Raw genomic sequence first — 27,238 nt, forward strand, 5'->3', positions numbered from 1 at the left:
CATCATCTTTTAGTGCTCTATCAAATTACAGGCTACATCAAAACGATTGGTACCCATAAGTTTTAATGTTTTTTGAAAAGCCTGCTTCTCTCAAATGTAACATTGGATCCTCTTGAAATGGTCACAATGTATAGTTGTATGGCCATCTATAACATTTCCCTACAAATTAGGTGAATCTTATGTTGTATTTTGATCTGACAGTCTTGTTAATAATCAGAGGAAACTCTTGGGTACCAATCATTTTGATACAGCCTGTATTCAACATCTGTAATTTGAGTTTGCATAATTATATAAAGTACACATGACCTAATAATTTGTGTTGGGTTAACAGAATATAATTTTGCTTTGAGCGAAAACATTTCATGGGAACCAATTGCACTAAACATTAAACAACCAGACTCACTTGCAATATAAAATAAAATAAATGCAGATATTTATATAGCGCTTTATGCCGTAAACAGCCTCAAAGCGCTTTACATTTATTCCGCCGTCATTAGAATAATGTCGAACCACGTTGCAGCCTACAAGTGGCGCAGGGTCCATCAGTACAACGACTGTGACTACCCCTAACAGCTTCCCATTGCACCTGGGTGGGGTGAGGCAAGCGAGGCAAAGCGCCTTGCCCAAGGGCGCAACACGGTGGTGGGACGGGGACTCGAACCCACGCACGTCGAGCAAGCTCTCAGATTATGAGTCCAAGGCCGTAACCACTGATATGACACCAATAATTTTAAATGTTATTGTCTATGTCTATGAACATAACAATTTGGATGTCTAATTGTCTATATATATAATTTGTTTTCCACACAGATCATACAGCAGTAAGCTTCTATTATGTGTATAGTTTGGTTTTATAGTTGAAAATATAAAAAAAATAGTTAATTCAGTTTTTGTTTTCCACCAAACTTTGATTCACTGTTTCAGTTGAAAATGTTCTAACTTGGCAATATTTTGACGACATCTGGGATGGTGGAGTGCCTGAATTATATTACTGTATATAGAATAGAATCTTGAATGAAGAAATTATTATTTGAATACCCAAAAGAGGGCAAGTATTCCAGATGCTAATTTGAGAACTATTCTATCCTCAAGCGCTTGTTTCAAAGCAAACTTACCATATAATTGATTTGATTAAAAATCTGCTTCAAAAAAAAAAATTACCATTTTGGCACTGCTTGTAGTTTTTGCTTCCACGAATAAGGGGAAACAATTGACCTGAATGCATCATGAGTATTTTTATGCATAGATACGGTAGTATTTCTTCATCAAAAATGCTGCAAACTGTGTGACAAGGCAGTACATATACATACTCCGCAATTTGATGAGGCTATCGATTGCACCATTTTGTTGTATTATCAATGACAATGCCACATCACCTGCAGTGCTGTGTCAAGTAGGAAAAGGAGGAATGAGGCATATTGGAGTGTGTACAAAAGATCCCACCATGTGTACAGAAAAGATGTTTTCACAGGCTGAAAAGCTTGTTGAATTTGATGCCTTGTTGTTTCCTGAGCCTCCAGGGCTGAAGCCCTGGTGGCGGACAGATATGCTGACTGATTGAGTTTGAAATTATGGGAAGTTTATTAAATATTTTGTGATTGGTAATTATTTTCCAGTATTTGGGTTTAAGCATTGATTAAGCTGATGTTCCAATCAGCTGTAACTGTAAGTATTTATTAGGGGCTTTTTGCTATACTAGATTTATAACAGAAGTGTAAAATTCAAATTTTAAAGGAGTTATTGGAAAACAGGAGGAAATGAATCGTAAGTATATTGATTTTTACCAAATGGACTTGCAAATTAATGTGTAAGAACAGGTATTACATTGAAATAGTTAATTGAAGAGATAAAGGTGAATAAAAATGCACAAAATTATATTGATTTTGTATGTGACTGAAAATTTAAAATGGGAATGTAAATTGTATGTTTCTGTCTTAGAGAGAAAAAAGAAGAAATAAAGTGAATCTTTACTGTGTGTAGAATGTTAGGAGTTGCATGTTATTTTATTTGATTATTCTTTGCTCCATATAGCATGGAATGACCTGCACATATATTATAGTCTATCGTGTTTAGACAGGTTCTTGCTATGTGATTCACTATAATTAATAATAAACAAATAGAAGTATCAAGTAATAGTATTGCATCTCTAGATCGACACCATAGAGTGTGACCTATAAACCTTAACAGTTATTCTATCTATTGTTAGATAATTATTCTCAGTGGGTGCTATCTTCAGTAGACAGCAGCATTGTTTGGGTGAGTCAATTTGTTTACCTGCCCAATGGTTTACTATTATTTCACATGTCACACACAGTGTGTTGTCATGTAACAGTGCTGTGTCACAAGACATCTGTGAAGCTACAACTCTTGCCCAACATGCTCTCTGACTGAAGATACTGAGTCTGCTGCAGAGTTTGTGAAGTGGAAGTTCCCATGTATGGCATTTCTAACACTTGTACTTTGGGCTTTGGGTACATATTGTGTGCCATTAGAAGATGTGAAGTAGACACCATACAGTGTGATTGTGACCAGTTAACCTTAACAGTTATTCTATCTATTGTTATTTTATCTCATATCTGTTGTTACACATTTGTAGTAATTGTTCTCAGTGTATGCTATCTTCAGTAGACAGCATTGTTTGTGAGAATCAATTAGTGTACTTTAGATATTTTAAATGCAAAATTTTTTCAATTTTTGTAGAAGTAGGCTCAGAAGCATCATTTCAGAATGTTTAAAAGAGTCATTTGTGCAGTTATCTATATGTATCCGACTTGCACCTCCCAAAGTTGCTATATAATGTCATAGAGTGCCTCCTTTGTCAGTGCATAGCAGTTGGAGAGAAAAAGAGATCAGGGCAGGCAGGCAAGAGACGGAGGAGCATCATCCCGTTGCAGGTGTTCAACCTCGGCAATTGGCCTGCGGGGCCTTGGCACCGTCAATGGAATCTGTCTTGCTCATCTGTGGCCAATACTAAGTCGTACACACAGCAAGATGTTCACTCAATTTCCTGCTCCTTTGTGGTGCAGAGGGGGAATACAAGAGATACTAAGTTGAACACAATTAAGACTTGTTTCAATTTTGAATTGGATATGCTCTATTTTCCCCCGTAACATATAGAATTTACAGACAACGTAAGATACACTTGTAGAAGTGAAGGAGGATTAGTTTTTTGAGTGATAGTTTTAATCCATGCGAGTTTTGAAAGTTGATAAACAGGGCATGACGATGTAATGGTACTCACCCAAGTGAGCTGGATGCCTGCAGGGGATGGAATTTTAGTTTAGATGGAGGAGTATATGGTGGTGCAGTCTATTGATACCACTTTACTGGTTATATATATGTATGCACGTGTCTATTGCTCAGGCTCAGCCTCGCTATTTCCATATTTGAACTGAATTCAAAAAGTATTTTATTCTCACACAATCTAAGTTTTGAAGATAGGTAGATGAAGGCAGTAAAAGCGACATATGAAGACAGTAAAAGCGACATTTTAGTGTATTTTATGTGGTACTGGAAAATAAAAAGAAAGAACTTTAGCTGATGCAAGTGTTAAGAGGTGAGCGTTGGGCTTGTAATTTGTAGCAAACGGAACATGGCCCGGAACATTGCGTCATGTTGTAGTGGCACGCAGTAATCAATAGTGTATTGACAGGCTAAGCCTGTTGGCTGCTCGGTTCTGCGTAAATAAAACGGGGCAATTGCTCACTCTTTATCATGCAGGACACAGATGAAAACATCGGTTTGAAGTGGAGATTGGAGTGGTTAGCGATTTTTGAATGATTTCAAGTTCCGTTGCTCAATATCTGCAATGTTGCCACAGCCTGATGGGAACCTTTTGCCAGAGTAAACACGCCGCAGTAAATCCTTTTGAGTGAATTGGATTTGCCACAGTGTTTAATAACTTTCTGGATATTTGCTTTCGTAGAAAGAGCAAAAATAAGCAGGTTGTAAACATCAACACCTCCGGTTGCTATGGTTACAAATGGATAAAAAATCTAGTCTTTGCTTTATTTCAAATTACTGTCAACAAGATAAATTGCTTTGAAAAATCAGCGCTGGCTGGTTGTGATATTAAATTAAGAGTAAGATTAATGAATGTGCACATGTATGCACAAGGTAATAACATGGACACAGAAGAATGATTATAATACAGTGTCAAATATTGTGCTAGCTAAATATTATGGTGAAATTTAATATTGCATATCACTATCTGTGAGTTTACCATTAGCTGGAGGTGTTTGAATTGGCGCTGGTAGTCAGCTTGGTTGACCAATCGCTCCAAGCCATTTGCGTGATCCTGATCTGACCGCTTATCATTGGCTGTAAAAACAATCCTCCCCAATCGTAGCTGATCATTAAGTTTGACAAGCAGCGTCAAGTACCATCAACGTATCCACACTATCGGCAAGTGCCCATGGCGTAATATGGCATTGCCTTTCCAATTGCAAACATTTCATATTTCTCTAGTAACTACACTAGCTAGTGAAAAGAAGGTAGAGGTATAAATGTTAGCGAGGTAGGATTGGCTTGCATTTCCCTGCTCCGATTACACTTGAACTACTTTAGTTTTTATAGAAAGATGTTCCAAAGCAACAACTATTGAACTGATCAATGTTTATTATACAGTGATACTGACATGAATCAAATCTGGGGGATTTGTTGGAGTGGCAAGGGGTTTGGATAGGAAAAGGAAAGAGTAGATAAATTGCAGTACTAAAGGTAGTGAAATGGGCTATTCCATTTAAAATCCACATTACCCCTATGAAAGATTTTTGAAATATCTTTCACAGGGGGAGTATGAATTTCAAATGGAATGAACACATTAGCAGCTCCATTTGAAACTCGCCCTCCCTCAATGCTTGAATCTTTCTCGGAGAGTGTATGAAATTCAAAGGGAGGTGCCTAATGTGTTCATTCCATTTGAAATTCATACTCCCCCTGTTGAAGATATTTCCAAAATCTTCCACAAATGGAATAGCCCAATCCGCCTTGATTTATAGGTAAATCTACCCTCTTGATATTACTTGGCCAAATGATTTATCTGTGATATAGGAGAGTTGAGTAAATATTAACTTTGATGGGTGCTTTAAATATAGAATCCTTGGTAACCCTATTTACCAAACATCCCTTTACCCAGTCCCTTTACTGAACCTCAGAATACTATATAGCAATACTTGTTGTATGGTAGAAATATATCTTCTAATGTAGATGACATTACTCTCATACATTGTACATGGAATGGAAATTCTTGTAAATTCATGTGAAAGAAAAAAAGTCTTAACAGTTTCAAATACAACTGTACAGAATTTTTGCCCCAATTTTCTGTTGCTCTGGAGGTTGGAAAAGATGGTTAGGAAATTTGCAAACTTGCTCTCATTAAAAACCATAATTACAATCTCGCACCGTGCATGCATGGCCTTCAATTGCGTGTATACATAACTAGCGAGCAGGCTGTTGAATATATCGCTTCCCTAAGGGAGTGAGGGAGGAGGTCACTTAGAGATGTTTAAAGACAAATAGAAGACGACAAATTGACACTCGGCCCACATAACGACTATTATCCTGGTCACTTTGGACGAGCCCCGGCCGGACAGAGAGCGTACAAGAAAGAACACATCACGCACAAGTGGCGAGGCTTCTTAAAAGCTTTATTGTTTTGCTGGGCATATTGTACTCGGTCATATTCATTAATGTCATGAGAACGACTTCGCTTTATTTATCGGCTGTCATTTCTTATTGATTTTTATCAACTTGGAATGGAACTGGAAACAGGGTTAAATTTATAGGCACCGCTATGCATTAAATAGAGAAATTTATTCATTTTAAGCAGTAATTTTGAGTAAATTATGTTTGACAAATTTGTATTCCCAATTTGCTCAATAACTCATCTTAAATGGGATTAATTTGTGAATTCATGTCCTCAATCATCCAGGTAGATTAAGTAAATAAATTATTAATTCTGTTCATCTGGACTTACCATTAAGTTGGATTAAGATTTCAGTTAGAAAATGTCATGGTACTTTGTATTTTTACCGTCCAAAACGCAACAAATTTGTTTAATTTAGTGATCAATGATAAAACAACATGAAGATACATTTGAATAGTAAATCATGGTAAGATCTCAATGTGGAATATCCAGAAAAGCATTTCAGCTGCTGTACAAGTATACGGTTTGCCGGTAGCAACTATTGCGTGCTAGAGCACGAAGATGTCACTGTAGCATTGCTCACATACCTATAGGGTGCTGATCTATACAACTGCACAGGAGTGGACTGACCTAACACAACCCAAAGGGTTTTGTCAGGCTTGTTAGCTAGAAGATTGTTGCTTTTGATAATAGTGAATTAATTAATTAGAACTTTCTTCAGGCTAAGGTCAATAACAGGAACTTGCATTGAAAGAGGTAGAAATTATTGTGAATGTCAAGTTGTGACTGTGGAATATTATTTCTGAGTTGATTTGGATATGGTTTGAAAAGGTTTGCAAGCACTTACATGTAAATATTTTATGTGGGAAATAATTCAAATCTGTGTCAAAGTGAAATGTATTCTAAATTATTGTCCGCATTATCCTTGCAAATCAATTGTCATCAAATTTGAACATATTTTGATTTCTCTCTGTTAAATTAAAAAAACATTTTATCATGAAATGATATCACCAAAACATTAGACTTTGAAGAGTTGTGACTCTTAATTGACAGTGGATGATATGAGCATAACACAATCGCAAAAAAAATGGTATAAACTAAATGGTATAGACTAATACCGTAAAAATTCGATAATAAGCATAGCTGCTCTGCAAGAACAAAGTTTTATAATTTGTTAAACCTTTTGCATATGTTTTGTTTTAATTTAATTTACAAATATTAGTATATTAAATGAAAAAAATTTGAAAAAAGTTAACAACTACTGTAAAAATTTGTTCTTGTCAGAACAACTCATTAATAGGCAGGTTTCATGATCCTAGCATCCTCTTTACATTTTTCAGTAGATATCCACAAAAAAGCTTATTTCCAAAATTTCAGTTGATTCCGATTTTATGCTTTATGAGTTATGCATGATTATGTGTATTACACTGCTCCATAGACAATGTGTTGTAATTTCGCTCTGGTGCACCAGAACGAAATTCAAATTTGGCGATATTTTTGCTACACGAATTAAGTTGCAAGAAATATTTGGTATATAAACATTATGTAGCCAGAGGTATCCAGTGGTGTAAAAATCTCAACTTTTTTGGGAAAAGTGGGGATGAGGCTGTGGATCACTAAATTCCCTTTAATAGGCACATATGTGATTTATCGAATGCTTACAGTATAGGATACATGGGTATAACATGATCTATTCCACCCGAAACATTTTGTGAATATTTAAGTAGACAATGCTTACAGAAGACAATTCCAACTTGGAGACACTTGACATTATGTTTCCCCGTCACTCCTAAAAGATGAAGTACTAGTAATGTATCAGTAATGACTGAGTGAAGAAAGCTAGCAGACATGACTGAACATAACCATACAACATGTTTACAATACCTCAAAAATATCTGAGAATCCTTGATCTTGAACTTCCTTAATCAATGAAAATACCCCCCTGGTTTGAATGATCTGAGGATATTATAGGGATGTTACAAGTTACAAATCAAACTTGCATTAATTAGTATGCATAACTCGATACAATATTACAGCCAGTGCAACAGTAAAGTGGCATGTTCATCAACTTCAATTTTGGCCTTGGAGGAATTCCCGTTATCAATGCATGAATAAGCGTTGATTATCTGTAAGAATATTTTGACCTACATTATGGCAGTGTTTGAAGTGTTAACAAAGCTGTGGGGAGATGAAAGTTTTTTTTGCCAAGTGTACCTCAGTATTATAAACAAGCTTTTACTAATACGAGAGAATACGGTATGATTGAAAATTATTCAATATGCAATAAAGCCTGGGGTGGAAGCTGTCCTGCATTCGATTCTGTCTCATTAGTACGCCAAAAACTATCAACTTTCCATCGTCAACACCGACTTCTCTTTTTACCTGCTCTTGAAGATGACAGGCCTCGGGCCAATAGCGATGCAACACATTTACAATAATGGTCAGTGATGGTCAGTATAAAAGAAAACTCACATAAAAGAACATGGTATATTTGTGACGTCGATCTCGTCTTTAGTTAAAGTAACAACTTGATTAGAAGTCTTCGGTGAAGGAACAAAAAAAATTAAAGCTAGAGGCTTAGTAAGCGAATGTTGATTGGTTTAGCGTAGCATAAACATGTTTTGGGGTTATGCATGTGCTGCTTTACGTTAAGCATATTAAGTCCTGTTAAGCATTACCATATCCAGGGCTTCTTTTCCTATAGGATGTTCGTGTTTCAATGAAAGTCAAGTTTCCAAGGCGATGTTCAGTTGTTTTAGAGATAAAAAGAATTCCTTAATGAAAAGTAAAGAAATGGTACCAGGTAAATGATAACTTACATACAGGTGAAAATTGGTTTGGGGAATTTGAAATTACGAGAATAGAAGAACAAGAGAGGAAAGAAATAGGAGGTATAAAGACTAGAAAGATGTCCTCCTAAGGCTGGTAATTGTATAGAACAGTCACGAGGTTTGCTCTTTGAAGAGTGAACATTTCCTCATCGGATACAGCCTCCGCAAATTAAGAACAGAGATACGTGCTTTTAAAGTTTTAATGTAACACATACAATTACAAAAATGACGCTACAAATTGCCTTATCACGCTTTTCTCTTCTCTGTATCAGTAAATGTGTAACTATTCTAAGTGTTCAATTTTTTCTTAACCAATTCAGGAAATAAATCAGCAAGGCATCATTTAGGTACCTATAGCTAATGTATGACAGGCTTATATATTCAGTTGCTATCAATATGATTTATTTGAAGCCAGTCCCTCAAATATATTACCCAATAATATTCACTTACACATTAAATCTCTCTACACACCATATTTGCACACATATGGATGATAAACTTGTGCAATAATTTGTACATGATGAGCAATGCTAAATGATGCATTGGTCACAATGTAAAACTGTCAATAAAATATTGCATCATTTATTTGACAAAAAAAGAACGATTACCAGAAGCGTGGTGGAAAAAGATTTGTTGATAATCAAAATCAAATCAAATTAAAATGTTGGCATTTTGGAATTGTCTCAATCTTATTTGGAAATGTAATATTCAGAGATTTACATTAGCGAACTAGATTAATTCTAATGGCTGTGTCTAGGAAGGTGATTGTGTGCGAGGTATTAACAGTATGCCTTTGGCAGAATGCAGGAAATTTACTTTGTAATGCTACTCCAGATGTTTCTAATTTTGGCACATCACATTTATAATTCCAAGTCATTTTTTTTCAAGTTTATGAATCGAATCACCAGTTAAAAAAGGTTCTTACTCCTGATTATTTGTTGTTATGTCCTATTGGGAAATTCTATGAGTTGAATATGAATTTATGTGTGTATATATAGCGTATTCTCTGTAGACATTATACACATACAGTGTACAGTAAAAATAATTGTAATAATTATAATTAGAAGCAGTTGACTTAAAGGAAGGATCTGACGCTCGTTTTCTGAATGTCACCATGACCCGGATAGCGTAATACCCCGACCATCTGGAGATCCCATACATCTGATCAATTCTTAGCGTGCATACATCGTATATATATACGTACTTGCATGGCCTGACAGGTTCAAACCTTCATATTTTTATGGCATTTCAAAATTGGGTGTACATTACACATAAAATAAAATTATACCAAATGTGATTAGTGGAGTTTTACGTGAGAATGCATAACCATGTACGGTAATTAGTTACACAGAGTGGGCGACTGCTAACCCAAATAGGGAAAATAACACGCTCCTCATACTTCAATGGGATGTGAATCGGTACAGAAATTGATAAATGCTATACATCATTTTCATCTGTGGAATATCATGGTTTTATTGTTAGAAATTTATGACCACAACACAACAGAGAACTTCTACTGTAACAGAGATATCCCAGGAAAGGCTGTGCAGTCTTTGTTTACATGTAAAATGACAGAAGTCTGATTTTAATATGCGGAAAATTTTTATCTTTTGTGGATGAAACTTATTGTACATTTTATTGTTCATAATGTGTGTGTAAGTGTTTGACTTGTGAATGACAAAAATAGCTCAATTTGGCATCGATTTGGCCAGCAATTGTGACAGAATATTTTTGCTGTCTACTGCTGATAGCATTTAAATTAAATTTCTCTAAAAAAAATTCCAATTGTATTTTGAAAGCACCCCAGTGTCATTGCACGCAGGGATCACAACCCCACCATAAGAAATGAAAAAGTCAAACTATTCTTGTATCGCTACCTTGCGATGTGCCCCTACTACCGTAATAAAACACCAAGGGATTTGTTAGCTACGCCAAAGACGATACAAGATGAAATGTAAAGTGTACAATAAATATAGATGGATAAAGTTGTTTTCTTTAAACTTCCGTGGTCCGGGTACGCGCTGGTGAATTGCGATCGCGTAGAAGTGACAAGGTCGCCTACTCGCGCCGCGCCGAAGACCAATGGGTCAGCCGGCTTGTTGTCAAGTGCATTGATCAGCCAACCAGCGTGATTGTTTATTGCTTTTGTGTTTACGCTCGTGTACGCGATACACACAGGCACGACCACGGAAGTTTAAAGAAAACAACTTTAGGTTGGTCTAAGAAATTTACTTCTACCAAAAATGCAAAATGTCAAAAGAGACCGTATATATATTATATCTAATGATATTAAGAGGATTGCATTTCTAGGAGGATGCAACAGTAGTGTTAGAGCTTGGTGTCGCCAACATCTGCAAATACCGGTTCTCTTGAGTTACAGCATGATGCATCTAGGGATCATACACCAATGATGGTAATACACTGATGCCAATCAGAAAGGATCCAACATTTAATTTAATGGACAAGAGAAGAAGAGAGAGAGAGAAAGAAGAGGGAGAGAGAGTGAGAGAGGATGAACGAAAGGGGTTTACATGTGGTTTGGTGTGCGTGCCTTTCCCTCAGTGTAGAGATGTTTATCGAGACCTGTTTCCCAGCACCTGCCAGGAAACCAACTCAATGGTTTCAAGTTTAACTTCTTCAATACCACTAAGAATAGGGTTTAATACACAAGTCAAATGATTACAGGTAGATTACTTGGATTGTGCCACTGGGTATTGACTGAAGACTAGGATGGTTTGTACTTGTATGAGACATGATTCTCTTTTTGTTTTCATCAAACTTAATGCCCTGGTGAGGATAATGTGTTGGTTGTAAATCATTACAGGTAATGCATCCTTTGTAATATTACATAGTGAAACATATTTGAGACTACTATATCAGACGTATATTAAAATTTACATTAGTGCCTTGTGCTGATATACCTATGAGAGTCAAATTGATAGGACAAAAAAGCACCTTGTATTGTTTGTAATTAAATCTCTATAGAATGGATAATTTGGAAATAGGTAATTTGATGACGATAATTCACTTTTTGATGGAATGGTGCATTATTAGATGCAAGATACGGTTGCAGTATAGAAAAGCTTTACTGTCTTAGACAGCCTGTATGTCATATAATAAGACGTGTTCCCCTGATGACGGTAGCCCCATCGGAAATGTGATCACACTAACGGCTATGATATTGTTTAATGTTTTATTCTGATGGCTTGAATACCTTACTATATATTCCAACTGGCTAATCAGCATCACTTTCAAATGATCAATGACATCTCTTTTTATTGCTTTAGGAATAATATGTGGGATTGTAGTCAATGGCTTCAAAGCAGGAGTTTTAAAAAATGGTAGACTTTAGCAGGGAACTTGATGGTTTGGTAGTGCATTATATTTTGGAAGTATAAAATTAAATTTGTATCTAGGTGTATCATGTTTCTTGTAGACATGATGTAGTGTAAGTTGTATGCCATGACTTGAATACATGTGGTTAAGTGACCGAGTGTATGTCCATCCATTGGATGATTTCTAAGTGTTTGATGAGATTAATAACTTAGTCATAGCCTCAATATTTTGTGGTTACATGTTTTGAAAACAGAAATGCCCATTTAAGGGGATGATGTAGTGTTTGCCTTAGCACACATGTGTATGAAAATATTTTAGACCGAAAAAGGGAACATCAAATTTTGCCAGACCTAGAAAAATAATGTATTTCCCAGTAATCCAAATTCCTCATAAAAGTAGCAATATTTTCTACAATTTCTTATCTTTATTTTGGGAAACCCCAAATTTCCTTCAAAATTTCCTTTGAAGGAGCTTAGTGGATTTTTCCAGGCATGGTTATTGCTATAAGTATAAGACACTGCAGCGGCACGGCCAAATTTATTAGAACTTTGGATCGACCGTTAATGCTGCCTCAATCCTTGAACTATCAATTAATTAATCATAATTAATGGTTAAAATACATTACATAAAAGGATTTAATGTTATCACAATTATAAATAATAGTAATAAGGATGAACCAAGTATCAACGGTCGATCAAAAGATTAAAAAATTTGGTGCTATTGTCAAAGTGCTTTAACTTTCTCTTCTTTAACCATTGTTTGATAACAGTTGTTCACAGCTTAAGCATCAGTTGTTGACTTCTGTACAGATTAGCATCTGTGATTACTTCAAGTATTGTTATTTATTGATGTACATTTGAGGCCAGTTAACTTATTCATCCACATAATGAGGATGTATCAATTAGCCATTAATTAATGATTAATGATTAATTAACTATCTGTATGTACAATTGTTAATTTGCTGCCAAATGCTATCATTCCTTGAAGGAGTATTTATATGCATTGTACGAGTAAGGCAGTGGTTTTAAGTCAAGGTCTGTTTTCCTGACATGATTCACATAAAGGTTTCCTGCACCATATGATTGCGATTTTAATAAGAAAGCATTTAATGCATAAGACTTAATTCAATTAAATAGTTTCATTGCCTTCTGTCCCTAATATTTACAATGGTTTTGACTTGTACATTCATCAATAATTCCTATCCCTGACTTCAAGGTTTGAACTATGTGCTTTATTATTGTACCACTTACTTGCTAACCAAATATTGCTACCTGAAGAACAAATACTCTATTGCCTGGGCATTTAAAGTATTGAGGACTCTTGATCCCATGTATTTATTTGATTCAAACATGAGCTAAGAAGGTTATCGCATTGTAATGTCACAAATTACAAGGGTATGGAATTAAGATATTTTTCAGGAAAAATAAAATCCAACATCACGTTTGGAATTAATAAGATCGTCAATACTTCTTTTCTTGTGCAATGCTGGGAGGTGTTTTGAGTCAAAACATGTTGGTGTTATTAGACCAGGTTTAATTATGTCTAAGAACAGTAACTTGGGAGTGTGATTAGTGAGCAATTTGATTCCTCGATGCCCGTCTAATTCCTGCAAAAGGGATTCTCATCTTCTTCACGGTATAGGTCATCCACCTGTTAAGCACTTCAGTCATAATTACAATGTAAAATACCAAAACATCACCAAAAGCCATATGATAACATCGCTACCGTCAGTCCGTCTCACACAAAATTGAATTCTGCTCCAGATCCATTCTTTTGGCTACGTTTTTTTTTATTCGATTACCAAGTGACATTTTGCCTGAGTTTTACTTCTCTATTATATTCCGATTTCATCGCTGGTTTGGTTCGATGCAATGGTAACATCGCTGCCGCTGTGCAAATCAGAGGAATCGCATCACTTCTCGCTTGATCAGAGTTAATGTTATTGTACCGTCTGTTCGTTGGTGCCAAATGTTGTTTGATTGGGTCAGAACCATTAGAGCTTATAATTATGCAAATATGATAATATGAAAATTGTGATTGCACTTGGTTTATTTATAAAAGATGCAGGGATATAGACTGATACAGTCATACTATTATCTTAAGTCTGTATAAATCCATTTCATTGTACTTCTCCAATATCCGGTGATATGGAATAACGAAAACAGTATCATATTCTTGAAATTTTACATTGAAATCTCATATTGATTTCTGAATGGGTCAAGTTTAAATTGAGATTCTCTTGGGAGATTTGGCCAGAAAATGGAGGGAAGCAAATCTTATGAAAGTGATGATATTTACCAAAGAAAGGACGAAGTAATTTACAGAGAAATATGACTCAATTGAAACACTGCATGTTGATTGCACTGGTTCATTGATTGATGCATCTGAGTGAGAGGAAACCATGGTGACAGAACCATTACAAAATATGATGATATGATTGAGCCAAAGGTGATAACATAGGATGGGGTTTTCTCTAGATTTAATGAGTAATCCTGACTCATTACCATTATCCAGTCCATTAAATGCATAGGGTAACCCAGGTTACAGTGTCTGGTATGTAGATGCCCTTTTGCAAATGTGGTTGACTGGTAGCCCAGAGGCTTAAAGTCTGGAATAGAAACTAGGTTTTGGGAGTAGCCTGATTTCAATTATAAACAAGGGGGGTTTTGTGCGTGTGAATCTGCATATTTTTCGATACTTTTGTAATCAAAGTAATGGATTTGATGGAGTAGAAGGAAAGCGGGGCTAAGACTTTGGTCAATAATATTGAATGCAGGAGAAACGGAAATGTTAGCTGAAATGCAAACAGCTGCAACCATTTCAGATTTAATGAGAAGAACTGCGCAGAATATTGTCAATCGTTAATTAATAAAGATTGATGATGCAAAATTACTTATATTTTAATCAGAATTATTTTTTTTTCTTCCAAATGTTGCATTTTAATTTACAAACTGTCATTCAAGATTTTAATGCATATAGCAAGACATTTTCAATCTGTTTGAAATGTAGGTAGGTGTGTACAGGTATATATATGTGCCTGTGCATTTAGTTGTACAAATGTATATTCTTCTACAACATCTAACCATCAAGTGAAATTCCTGTTGCCGTTCATATTTTCGCTAACAATAGTACAAGAACCCTAACATGACAGTAAGCATTTCCCCCCACGAGCATCAAACCCCAGCAAGATTTGTTTTTACTCTCGCAATATAGCATGTTCAGAACATTGAACGGCATAACATTTGGTTGCAGCGCTGCAATGTCGTAGTGAAGTTACAAGGTCACTCTCAAGCTCGATGGAACGCACTATATAATTTCCTCTGTAAATGGTTGCTCAGTTTTATTCATAGCTCAGAATTGGTGTTTACTTCTTGTGTAGTGCGTTCACTATGTGGCAATGAACCCAACTTGCTTCATGGTGATACAGAATCAGTGAACTGTCTGTATATGAAGGCTGCTGTGATCCGCATTCAATGGAACATGACATACTTTGATTCATTCATGTTTGTTGATAGCACAGGTGTTGCACCTGATGGTATGTACATGGTAGATCTCATTGTGATGGATGCTATCATTGGGTTCTGTACGTGACATTGACAGAGAGCTACAACGTTGGTTCACCATAACCCATGTCACAATCTAGATTCATCACACCTTCATCAATTAGTAAGTCGTCTTTGTACGAAATGAGAGCGATGCGGCGGAAAACCGATAAGACACAATTGACTGACAGCAGGTGCTGACATCCCTTTACACATGAGAAGACTTGTTTGGGGAAAGTGAAACATGGTTGTGGTTCATTTAAACTATGACAAAATATATTATGTAGGCTTGGGTAAGCTGATATGTGTGTCTCAGCTTGGGTGATGTGCAATCTGTATTAAACAAAACACAGTAGTATTATTTTACAATTAAAAATGTGAAGTGAATTTTATGACTTGATATTTTGTATTAGAGAGAGTTGCTTGAAATCTGTGACGTTTTAACTAAATATTTCCTTGTGGAAAATGTGAGAAGATCCCTGTGTCAAATTTTTAAAATATTTCCTATATGACTTGATCACTTTCCACATACATTTTTATGGCAATAAATTTGTACATCTTATCTAATAAGATAAACTAATATCATATACAAAGATGTAGTCTTCAGTAGACAGCGACAGACATTTTAACATCATGATTGTATCCAACATTCCACCGGGGCTCGGTAAATTTACGACCATCAGAGATTGGAAGATCATCTCGCATCATTATCTGCAATTGACCAAGTCGGTCATCAAATGCCCGAGTAGGAAGGGAAGATTTATGGACTGCCAGAAGATAGGATACGGTTTCCTAAATTAAATAGCTAGTGCGCAGTCAATCTCCATGTAAACAGCTTTTCAGACATATCTATCATAGTCACATCTTTTGGAGTAACTTGTAATGGATAATCTAGCGATGAAAAACATCAATCAATTTTTCAGTGGAATTGGATGGAATTGATCATTATTACAAAGTACATGACTCCTTTAGGCGACAAGAAAAAAACCAACCTGTTCTATGGGCTTGACCAACCTAGTTTCATATTTTATATTTATATAAAAACGGGTGATGATTTGGTGATTTTGTATGGTCATTTGCACACCAAAACATCCCCCCCCCTTGGAAAAAAAATGCTACCTAACCTACATGTACCCTTGTTGAAAGGTATATCTTCAAGCCAGTACAGGATGGTGTTTTTTCATCATCGTATCAAGATGTTCATTCTCAGCTATTATTTTTCAATGACAATCATTGGAGGAAAGTATAGCTTTTAGCAGGTGCAATGATACAGAATATAACAGGGATTGCTGTGTTGTCCTAAGCCCTCTGGGTCTTAACTTTCCCTCATCCACAATGAAGAGGATGATATTGGACTTTGATTATAAATTATGTATGAGCATTTAATCATCTTGATCAGGGTTTAATTGCTCTCATTTCCTTTGAATCAGGCTGTCAGAGAATTGCTCGTTGATTGAATGAAGATGAAGAGTACTATCACTATCCTCATCTTGTTTTTACAAAGTCAAAAGCCAAAATGCAATTGGGGAGGGTTTAGGTATCTAGAGAACTCCAGCATCTTAGGGTAGAAGAACTTGCAAATGAGTCGGGTATCAGAATGCTCCTAAAACAGTAACTCAGTTTAGTCCTACTTATTTGGGTGAACCATTGGGCTATTTTAGTTGAAATCCATATACCCTAACCATATGGAAGACACATTTCCACACAGGGAGTGTGAATTTCAAATGGGACTACATGAATGGGTAATTCCCTTTGATATCTATACTCCCTGTGTGGGAGATTAATGTCATATCTTCCATAGAGAGTATATGGGTTTCTCCAATATGCAAAAACAAAACATATACTTTAAGAATTCATTTATATATTTGGCACTTGCTTTTATTATTGGCGCACAACACACCAGGACTATATATTATAAATATATAGTAAACACATTTAAGAGCAAAACACGCTGCATGATGGGCCTCTAACTTATTAACTACCATCCAATTATCAATGTTGTGATCAGCATCCCATTTCGTCCATACCCATCATGGAAAGAAAAATATTGAAATTGGATTGGGCTTGGAAATAATTGCACATAAAGCCTACAAGCAAGCTGGCTATAGCCATGCTATGCTGGCCATGAAGATTTCACATCTAGATGCAGTCAAATATGGCACAATTTAATTTATAAAATTACCGAGTAGCTCAGAGGGGAGGGGACATCAACCTTGCCCAATAACTTGTCTGACGTCAATTGCAAAAACAGTCATGTAGTGAAAGAGAGAGTTTCCAAAATGGGACAAATTGTTTTGATTTAATAGAAATGTATTTTCTACATATGAATACCTCTGTAAACATCTTGGACCCGGGATCTTATACTATATTTAGATTTCTGCTTGAGGTATTTTCTCTTTTAGGAAAAAGGAGAACTTGATTCAATTGTTCATTATAATGTTAACATTGCCAAAAAGGATATTATTCATTTATATGAACAGTGCAGTGGTAATAAGATTTGTGGTGTTTTGACTTTTGTTGTTGAGTGTGATCTTAAAACAATTTGAAAATTCTTACTGAAGTGATAAAAAGTTAGTTCACAAACAAATGCTCACCGTATATCATGCTATCCATCCAACAAACAAACTTTCTCAGAAAGTATTTTTGTTCAAAATCATTAAATTTTTCTTTGTCTTCTTTTTTTTTTGCTGCAGATGGCTCGACTCTTCGAAATCACTGATGGAACAGGGCACACGAGAAAACGACACATTAATGCTGCGGTTCAAGTACTTCACCTTCTACGATCTAGACCCAAAACAGGACCAGATCCGGATTAACCAAATCTATGAACAGGCCAAGTGGTCGCTGTTGAATGAAGAGATAGATTGTACAGAAGAAGAGATGATTATGTTTGCTGCTTTACAGGTTAGTACTTTGTTGTGTGTGTGGGATTCAATCATGTATCACCGTTGTTCATCACCGTTTAACAATGATGTGTCCACGCCGTCTGCGTAGTTTACTTTGCGAAGGCAGCTAAACCATGCAGACGCGCTGAACGCGAGTTGTTAAATGGTAATGAACAACGGTGAAACATGATTGAATCCCTAATTCTGCCCACCCCCCATTCTGTTCATCACCGTTTAACAACAATGCAGACATGCTGTATGCGAGTTGTTATGCGAGTTGTTAAACGTTGATGAATAAACGGCGAAATAGTATTGAATCCTTTTCAATAACGGAAACATGCTAAAGATGGTATAATTCACATGATTATTTCGTGAAGCATGTCAATTAATCATTGCTACTCAGCCTTACAAAGAGATTGGTGATATCTCTGTTGATATCAGCAATAATTGCCAATAAAAGTACAGAATAAAAATGGCAATGTTTAGCCGCTACCTCCAAAATACTGAATTCAGCTTGTAAGCGTCACCATACATGTACATTTGCATTAGCTATCAGGGACCAAATAAAGTTCCTTAAAAAAGGGAACATATGTGACAGTTAATGAGATACCTCCAGTAACCCCACAAATATGTTAGTTGAAAGGTCTGTTAGAGGCAGTGAACTTGACAGCTGTTCAGATATTGGCATATCTCATAGATAATAGTCAGTGTTTATGTAAGAAACCATATCTAAGGGAGTACTGAATACCAAGATGGAAAATTATCCAAGCTGTATTACTAGGTGAAAGAAATATTCAAATTTCAAGCTTGCATGTCAAGTGAGAGGCTCTTGTTATAGTAGGAAAAAGAAGACTTACTGCCAGCAATGTTTGTAGGTGTACTCTATTCCTCAGTCTCACTATTTCTGTCCAATACATTACAGGCATTTATAGGTATAGGTATAGTACGTTGGGGCTCCTACTCATTAAATGGTATGTCCATGTTCTTTGCCCAACAGTGATATTGAGTTTTGTACCATTGCAACAAGTAAACTCTGTTCAGCACTGAACAGACAAGATTCATAACATTGTGAATTGATAGTAAAATGGTATATGACACAGTTGGGTGCAGTATCTGGCTAATGAAATGAAATTTAATTATACTAATTTTTAAATTACCATAGATACAAACATTGCAAAAAGAAAGTTTGTTAATTTACACGAGCGAAAGTTGGGTCTTTGCCAACATGCTGATAAAGTAAAACAGAATCATTTCCGCAATTTATTGTTGAACAAAATATATTGGTTTGACTTTATGACACTTCAGTTATGTTGTTAATTAGTGTCTATGTATGTTGTATTCACAATCATATAAGTTACAATTACCCGAATACAGACAACATTGAAACACTGCTGTCCCTAAAAGCACAAACCTCTATGCCTCTATCAACCCATGTCAGGAGTTACAAAGGGTATATTGATGAAAATTAATTATTATGAAACTAATTGCAAATGCTGCGAGGTGAATTTGTCTACAAAATAATGCAGTCTATCATCGTGCATTATTATCGAAATATGACATTTAACTTTTGAGAACAGAAATCTGCTGGTAGGTAAATGTTAATTATATTAAGTCTAGACCCGTGATACAATGGGCCATTCCATTTAATATCCACACTACCCCTGTGGAAGATTTTGGAAATATCTGCCACAGGGGGAGTATGAATTTCAAATGGAATGAACACATTAATTAGGCAGCTCCATTTGAATTTCATACACCCTCTGAGAAAGATTCAACCTGAATCTTCCCTGAGGGAGAGTGAGTTTCAAATGGAGCTGCTAAGGTGTTCATTCCATTTGAAATTCATACTCCCCCTGTGGAAGATATTTCCAAAATCTTTCACAGGGGTAGTGTGGAATCTTCCACAGGGGTAGTGTGGATATTAAATGGAATAGCCCAATGTTACTACTATGTAGCGATCTGTTTTTCTTGCCAATTCGTAGCTCGTTAGCAAGGCAGTGGTACATGACTGTAGATATAAATCACACTAGTGGTAGAATGTGCTCCATTGGGTAATGTCAGTGGTATAGACTAGAGATTCGAATACATATTTGTTTTGGAGTTGATGACATTGTATTGTCGTGATTAAAGCGGAATTGATAATGAGAAATGAGCTTCAGTATTAGCCATGTAGATTATCAGTATTGCATTTTTGAATTGATTAGTACCTAGCTGGCCACTGTTGAAGTAGCTTCAAGTGAAAATATGGTGTGGATTTAAGAAAAGCAGAAGTGATGATGATATCAAGAAAGCAGAAGCATTCAAGTTGTCGGTGAAAAGATTGAAATATAGGTAGTGTAAGCCAAAGAAATGAAGTGAGGAAAAAGACCGAAAGAGAGATGAGACAGTGTTGAGGTAGAGGGTGTGTGTTGTCAGCAGTAGCGAGTCCATCCCTTCCTGCTGATACATGTATGTATGTTGTGAAATTGTCAAAGGAATAACAGCAACATGCAACATTAACCATTTGAACAAAATGAATAAAAATGGATGGAGTTATATTTAAACCATAGAAGATGAGAAAAGCCATATTCTCTGGTTATACAGAGGAGTTTAAAATATATCCCGCCCTGAATGTTTTTAGGAATGGTATAGCCAATATTTGATGGAACGTGATGAAGTAGGCAGAATGAATGGCATATGCTCTTTCGTCGACTGTTGGGTTTTGTTGACTTAGCGATTAAAGAATAAATTGCATTTAGAGATAATGACCATCCACGTAGAGAGGATACACAGAAGCCAATGACATTCAATTTGAAGCCTAGCTTTCTAGTAGTCCAACTGATGCATGGCCTCTCTTGTGACTTGAGTGCAAATAAGTGGCTCACCTTTGGCATATACCTAATTTGACTGCAAAAAATCAAGGTCCATTTCATTGGTAACGACATACACTTAAATGAAAAAAAAAAAAAAATTCCAGTTAAAGAAAATTATATTTGTACTACAGTTGTCATATTCCAATTAAAATATCACATACTTGATCGATCATCAACCATATTATGATGTGTTAAACCCACTCATTTTTAGGCAACTGTGGCTCATCATGACAAAAGTTTGTGGAATGTTATATAGAGGAATGTGACATTCAATGTCAAAGCACTGAGAACCGTATAGCTCAGCCTGAGTTCAGTGGTACACTTGTGCATCTACGGTTTACTGAAAGAAAGGAAAGGCTTGAATAGTAGGACTACTTAGTTTATGAATCCTGGAGCATGGCTTTTAAACTTCTAAATTGAAAATTATCTATAAAGCGTGTACTGAATTAAGATGATGTTGATTTTTTTTACCATTTAAATATTTACAAGCCAACTACAGTCCAACCTCTCTTATCCGGCCATGATGGGACCAAGCATTGTCCGGATAAGTGACAAATCCGGATAAGTGAATTACATGTAATTCTGCTTTCCCTGTCCCAAGTACTGAAATGGTGACAACAAAAGATTGTTTAAACATGGTGAAATAACACTAAAAGATGGCTTTAGAGTGCTTTTTGCAACACATATAGATGTCATTCTAAGCATTCAGAGCATGGAATTACCTGTGGTAAATCATCAAAAACATATTTCCCTCTGAAGATTTCACATCCGGGTAACAGAGAGATCCATAAAAGAGGTCCGGATAAGAGAGGTTGGACTGTATTCTAACCATCAAAGGATTGAACACCATTAATTATCATCCTACAAATGATATTATTCATGGCATAACCAGCCTTTTCAGAATGACAATTGTGTCAGAATGACAATGTTCATGGTCAATAACACACTCAAGATTCCGGAACATTAATGTATGCTGATCAAAATGTATTTTCCAGTTGTCAGTATGGTTCAATGCTTGGTCAAAACCCACAGATTGGGAAGAGACCGGTTTTCCTATGGGTGATGAGAATCTCAGTGGGCTGTTCCATTTAAAATCCACACTACCTCTGTGGAAGATTTTGGAATTGTGTTTCACAGGGGGAGTATGAATTTTAAATGGAATGAACTCATTAGGCAGCTCCATTGAAACTCGCCTTCCCTCTGTGGAAGATTCAGGTTGAATCTGAATCAGAGGGTGCATGAAATTCAAATGGAGTTGCCTAATGTGCTAATTCTATTTGAAATTCATGCTCCCCCTGTGGAACATATTTTTAAAATCTTCTACAGAGGTAGTATGGATTTTAAATGGAATAGCCCAACGCCTGTGTTTTCATGGTATTATGTGAATGTAATCAAATGTAATTAACAGTGACAAGCTTGGATTCATCCATGAAGAGTTGATCGTGACCTATCTACAGTTGGTAAAACCATCCAGTCGAGGGAACTATGTCCTATGTCACGCTTCACACCTTTTGTGCATGCATACGTAAGAAAACGATGGTTCCAAAACAACGCACTATTAAGAAAGTAACAAATGCATGACGTTTGTAGTTAATATTTTACTTTGTGTGTGTAATTGCAGCTGTAGTGTAAATAAATGAAGAGGAATTAATTACACTTCAAACACAAATGGCATCGATGTGATATTTGATGTTTCTGCCTAGCTTTAAAAGATGCTGTATAACCATTTCTCCTGATATGTGAAAATATCAATTACTGTAATTCAGACTAAAAATTTAGAAATTGAATGCAATTGCAATAGCTTTTCAAGAACAATAATAGTTCTGATTTATTGGGTCCAGCTGATGTTTTATTTGCCAACATGGAGTGAATAACTGAATATCTATAGAAGAAAAACATGATATTTTTATTTCAAGAATCTCAGCTTTTAAAATCACAAACAAGTATGTGCACATAGTCAGGTGCTTATCATAAGATTGAAACCAACAAATGGTGCTGCCATTGTCCCACAGCAAATGGATATATGATAGGGTAAATTGGATATATCGAAAGATTGACATAAAGGTGAAAACATGACTGTTTTTTGTGCATAATATTTGTAGTGAATATGTAAATGGATAAAGGATATAGGGAAAAGTGAAAAGCTTACCAACATAATGAACAAAATAAAACCACCACCACATGGGTTAACTCCCACACACTTTATGCAGGGTTGCCAAAAAATTTCAGCCCAAATCGCAGGTAAAATCATCGAAAAGTCACCCATTTTTTACTTTACCATTGCTTTCTACAGGGCAGGAAACTATCGGAAGGCGCGGGAGCCAATGTTGAAAAGTCGCCCAATTTTTTTCTTAACCATTGGTTTCTATGGGACAGGAAATTGTCAAAAGTTGCTGTAAAAATCTTCAAAAGTCGCCCAATTGGGCTACCAAATCGCGGATTTGGCAACCCTGACTTTATGCCAGGTACCCAAACATAAGTGGGTTGATTTCTTAAGCCATGTTCGTGTTTTCAACATGATTGCACAATTGCGATCTGCCTTGTCAAGTCAAGTACTTATTCATGTAGCACTATTGTTGTAAGCCAACATGTATTAACAGGTGCATTGCTGTAATTAAATATCATCGTCTTGTATTGTTCAAGGGATGCAGAAGAGAATAGGGTTTGTGCAATATCTTGCAGAAACTGACATGTTGCTTTTGATGTATACATGTACAATGTATAGGACCATGATACCTAATCAAAATGAGTGAATTGTTCTAAAGCTTGGCCTTGGAATACCCAAACTAAATGAAATAATTATATCAAACAATAAATACAAAGAACATACTACACTACAGGAACTCATAGGCCTATTGCAGTAGGCCTATGTGAAACGATCTGATCCAATCAGTCCAAGTCAGCACTGGCCCTTTACACACCTGCTCCAACAGCATCTACCATCTAGGAGTACCTGACCTATGCATTATTACCTTCCTACCTATAGGCCATATATACCTACCTATAAACATAGACAATATAGATGGTCTGTGCTATGAAATACAATGTACCTTAAACCTATACCTACATGTATACAATCTACTACCAACCCACAACCTAAATACCCACCTACCTATAAAACGGTAGTTTCTCCCAAACGTCAAACATGACTGACAAACACTACATTAAATCAAGAATTTCGCAGTAACATAGTCCATGGAAGTAAAACACATGAATAGACTGTGATATTACACTCTCTTATAATACCATGTATACTGTGATCCGAAAGTTCATTAACCACCAAAATTGTTCTTGGTCAATTGTTCCATGTCCAAGGACAATATAATAATTTGGTTAAATTTATCTTGGAAACGGAAGCAAGTTCCATGTTACACCTGTCAACAGTCATTAAAACTCATCATCCTCCAGGTTAAAAAACAATCACTACTGAGCACTGCTTTGTGAGGGAAACCAGGTTATCTGGGAGGTTGCTATTTCATCCCTGGGTTAACATGGTCAAGTCAAAGAGTTCACTGCTGAATATATAGCTAAATGAATTGAGTCATAGGGGAATGCGGCTACTCTTTAGCCTCCTGCAAATCCACAACTTAAATTTTGAGCATTATCCTACAACATTGTTTTAAAAGCCTAATTTACATGGGGACTTTACCCTTGCCTACATAATAACCATAAATTTTATTTTGATGGATTACTTGCCCTGGCGATGCAATTTACATGGGGACATAGAGTCCAGCAATTATGACCTCAATCAACTATATCTGGGGCCCCCTATGTGACCTATAAAACCATAACCAGGTAAATACATAACAAAAGTGTGCATATGTCATCAACATACCAGAGAAAACTCTCTGGAGAGTGTATACTGTCCTGAAAAAATAGCCCCGGTTCTATTTTGAGGAAACTATGAAAGGTCAGAGGTCCAGGAGCATTGCCTGGCAAAATTACCAATATACACGGGGACTCTCCCTTGCTGGAACTAAATTTCAAGCAATAGAGTCTCCATGTAAATTAGGCTTATTACTGAGGATGAAGCAATGCATGTTAACAAGACTAGTTTCCTACTTCAGGTCAAAGGCCGAGGTCGCAAACGAATGATAATATTGCTTGGCTTGTAGCCAAGCAAAAAAAAAATTCCAGTTAAAGAAAATTATATTTGTACTACAGTTGTCATATTCCAATTAAAATATCACATACTTGATCGATCATCAACCATATTATGATGTGTTAAACCCACTCATTTTTAGGCAACTGTGGCTCATCATGACAAAAGTTTGTGGAATGTTATATAGAGGAATGTGACATTCAATGTCAAAGCACTGAGAACCGTATAGCTCAGCCTGAGTTCAGTGGTACACTTGTGCATCTACGGTTTACTGAAAGAAAGGAAAGGCTTGAATAGTAGGACTACTTAGTTTATGAATCCTGGAGCATGGCTTTTAAACTTCTAAATTGAAAATTATCTATAAAGCGTGTACTGAATTAAGATGATGTTGATTTTTTTTTTACCATTTTAATATTTACAAGTCAACTATTCTAACCATCAAATGATTGAACACCATTAATATAATTATCATCCTACAATGATATTATTCATGGCTTAACCAGCCTTTTCAGAATTGTCAGAATGACAATGTTCATGGTCAATAACACACTCAAGATTCCGGAACATTAATGTATGCTGATCAAAATGTATTTTCCAGTTGTCAGTATGGTTCAATGCTTGGTCAAAACCCACAGATTGGGAAGAGACCGGTTTTCCTATGGGTGATGAGAATCTCAGTGGGCTGTTCCATTTAAAATCCACACTACCTCTGTGGAAGATTTTGGAATTGTGTTTCACAGGGGGAGATGAATTTTAAATAGAATGAACTCATTAGGCAGCTCCATTGAAACTCACCTTCCCTCTGTGGAAGATTCAGGTTGAATCTTAATCAGAGGGTGCATGAAATTCAAATGGAGCTGCCTAATGTGCTAATTCTATTTGAAATTCATACTCCCCCTGTGGAACATATTTTTAAAATCTTCTACAGAGGTAGTATGGATTTTAAATGGAATAGCCCAACGCCTGTGTTTTCATGGTATTATGTGAATGTAATCAAATGTAATTAACAGTGACAAGCTTGGATTCATCCATGAAGAGTTGATCGTGACCTATCTACAGTTGGTAAAACCATCCAGTTGAGGGAACTATGTCCTATGTCACGCTTCACACCTTTTGTGCATGCATACGTAAGAAAACGATGGTTCCAAAACAATGCACTATTAAGAAAGTAACAAATGCATGACGTTTGTAGTTAATATTTTACTTTGTGTGTGTAATTGCAGCTGTAGTGTAAATAAATGAAGAGGAATTAATTACACTTCAAACACAAATGGCATCGATGTGATATTTGATGTTTCTGCATAGCTTTAAAAGATGCTGTATAACCATTTCTCCTGATATGTAAAAATATCAATTACTGTAATTCAGACTAAAAATTTAGAAATTGAATGCAATTGCAATAGCTTTTCAAGAACAATAATAGTTCTGATTTATTGGGTCCAGCTGATGTTTTATTTGCCAACATGGAGTGAATAACTGAATATAGAAGAAAAACATGATATTTTTATTGCAAGAATGGCAGCTTTTAAAATCACAAACAAGTATGTGCTCATAGTCAGGTGCTTATCATAAGATTGAAACCAACAAATGGTGCTGCCATTGTCCCACAGCAAATGGATATATGATAGGGTAAATTGGATATATCGAAAGATTGACGTAAAGGCGAAAACATGACTGTTTTTTATGCATAATATTTGAAGTGAATATGTAAATGGATAAAGGATATCTATAGGTAAAAGTGAAAAGCTTACCAACATAATGAACCAAAATAAAACAACCACCACATGGGTTAACTCCCACACACTTTATGCAGGGTTGTCAAAAAAATTCAGCCCAAATTGCAGGTCATGTCATCGAAAAGTCGCCCAATTTTTCTCTTTACCATTGCTTTCTATGGGGCAGGAAACTATCGGAAGGCGCGGGAGCCAATGTTGAAAAGTCGCCCAATTTTTTTCTTAACCATTGGTTTAATTGTCAAAAGTTGCTGGAAAAATCTTCAAAAGTCGCCCAATTGGGCTACCAAATCACGGATTTGGCAACCCT

General features: G+C 36.0%; 1 protein-coding gene across 1 annotated transcript in view; it reads left to right on the forward strand.

Annotated features, from left to right (window-relative positions):
* The window catches only part of LOC140153183 (fermitin family homolog 2-like), a 135,913-nt gene that overhangs the window by 80,654 nt on the left and 28,021 nt on the right, over window positions 1-27,238 (forward strand). The window contains 1 exon segment of the mRNA XM_072175855.1: window positions 18,050-18,260. Coding sequence (XP_072031956.1) covers window positions 18,050-18,260 — 211 coding nt within the window.

The sequence above is a fragment of the Amphiura filiformis genome, chromosome 5 (assembly GCF_039555335.1).
Source record: "Amphiura filiformis chromosome 5, Afil_fr2py, whole genome shotgun sequence".
Taxonomy (NCBI): domain Eukaryota; kingdom Metazoa; phylum Echinodermata; class Ophiuroidea; order Amphilepidida; family Amphiuridae; genus Amphiura; species Amphiura filiformis.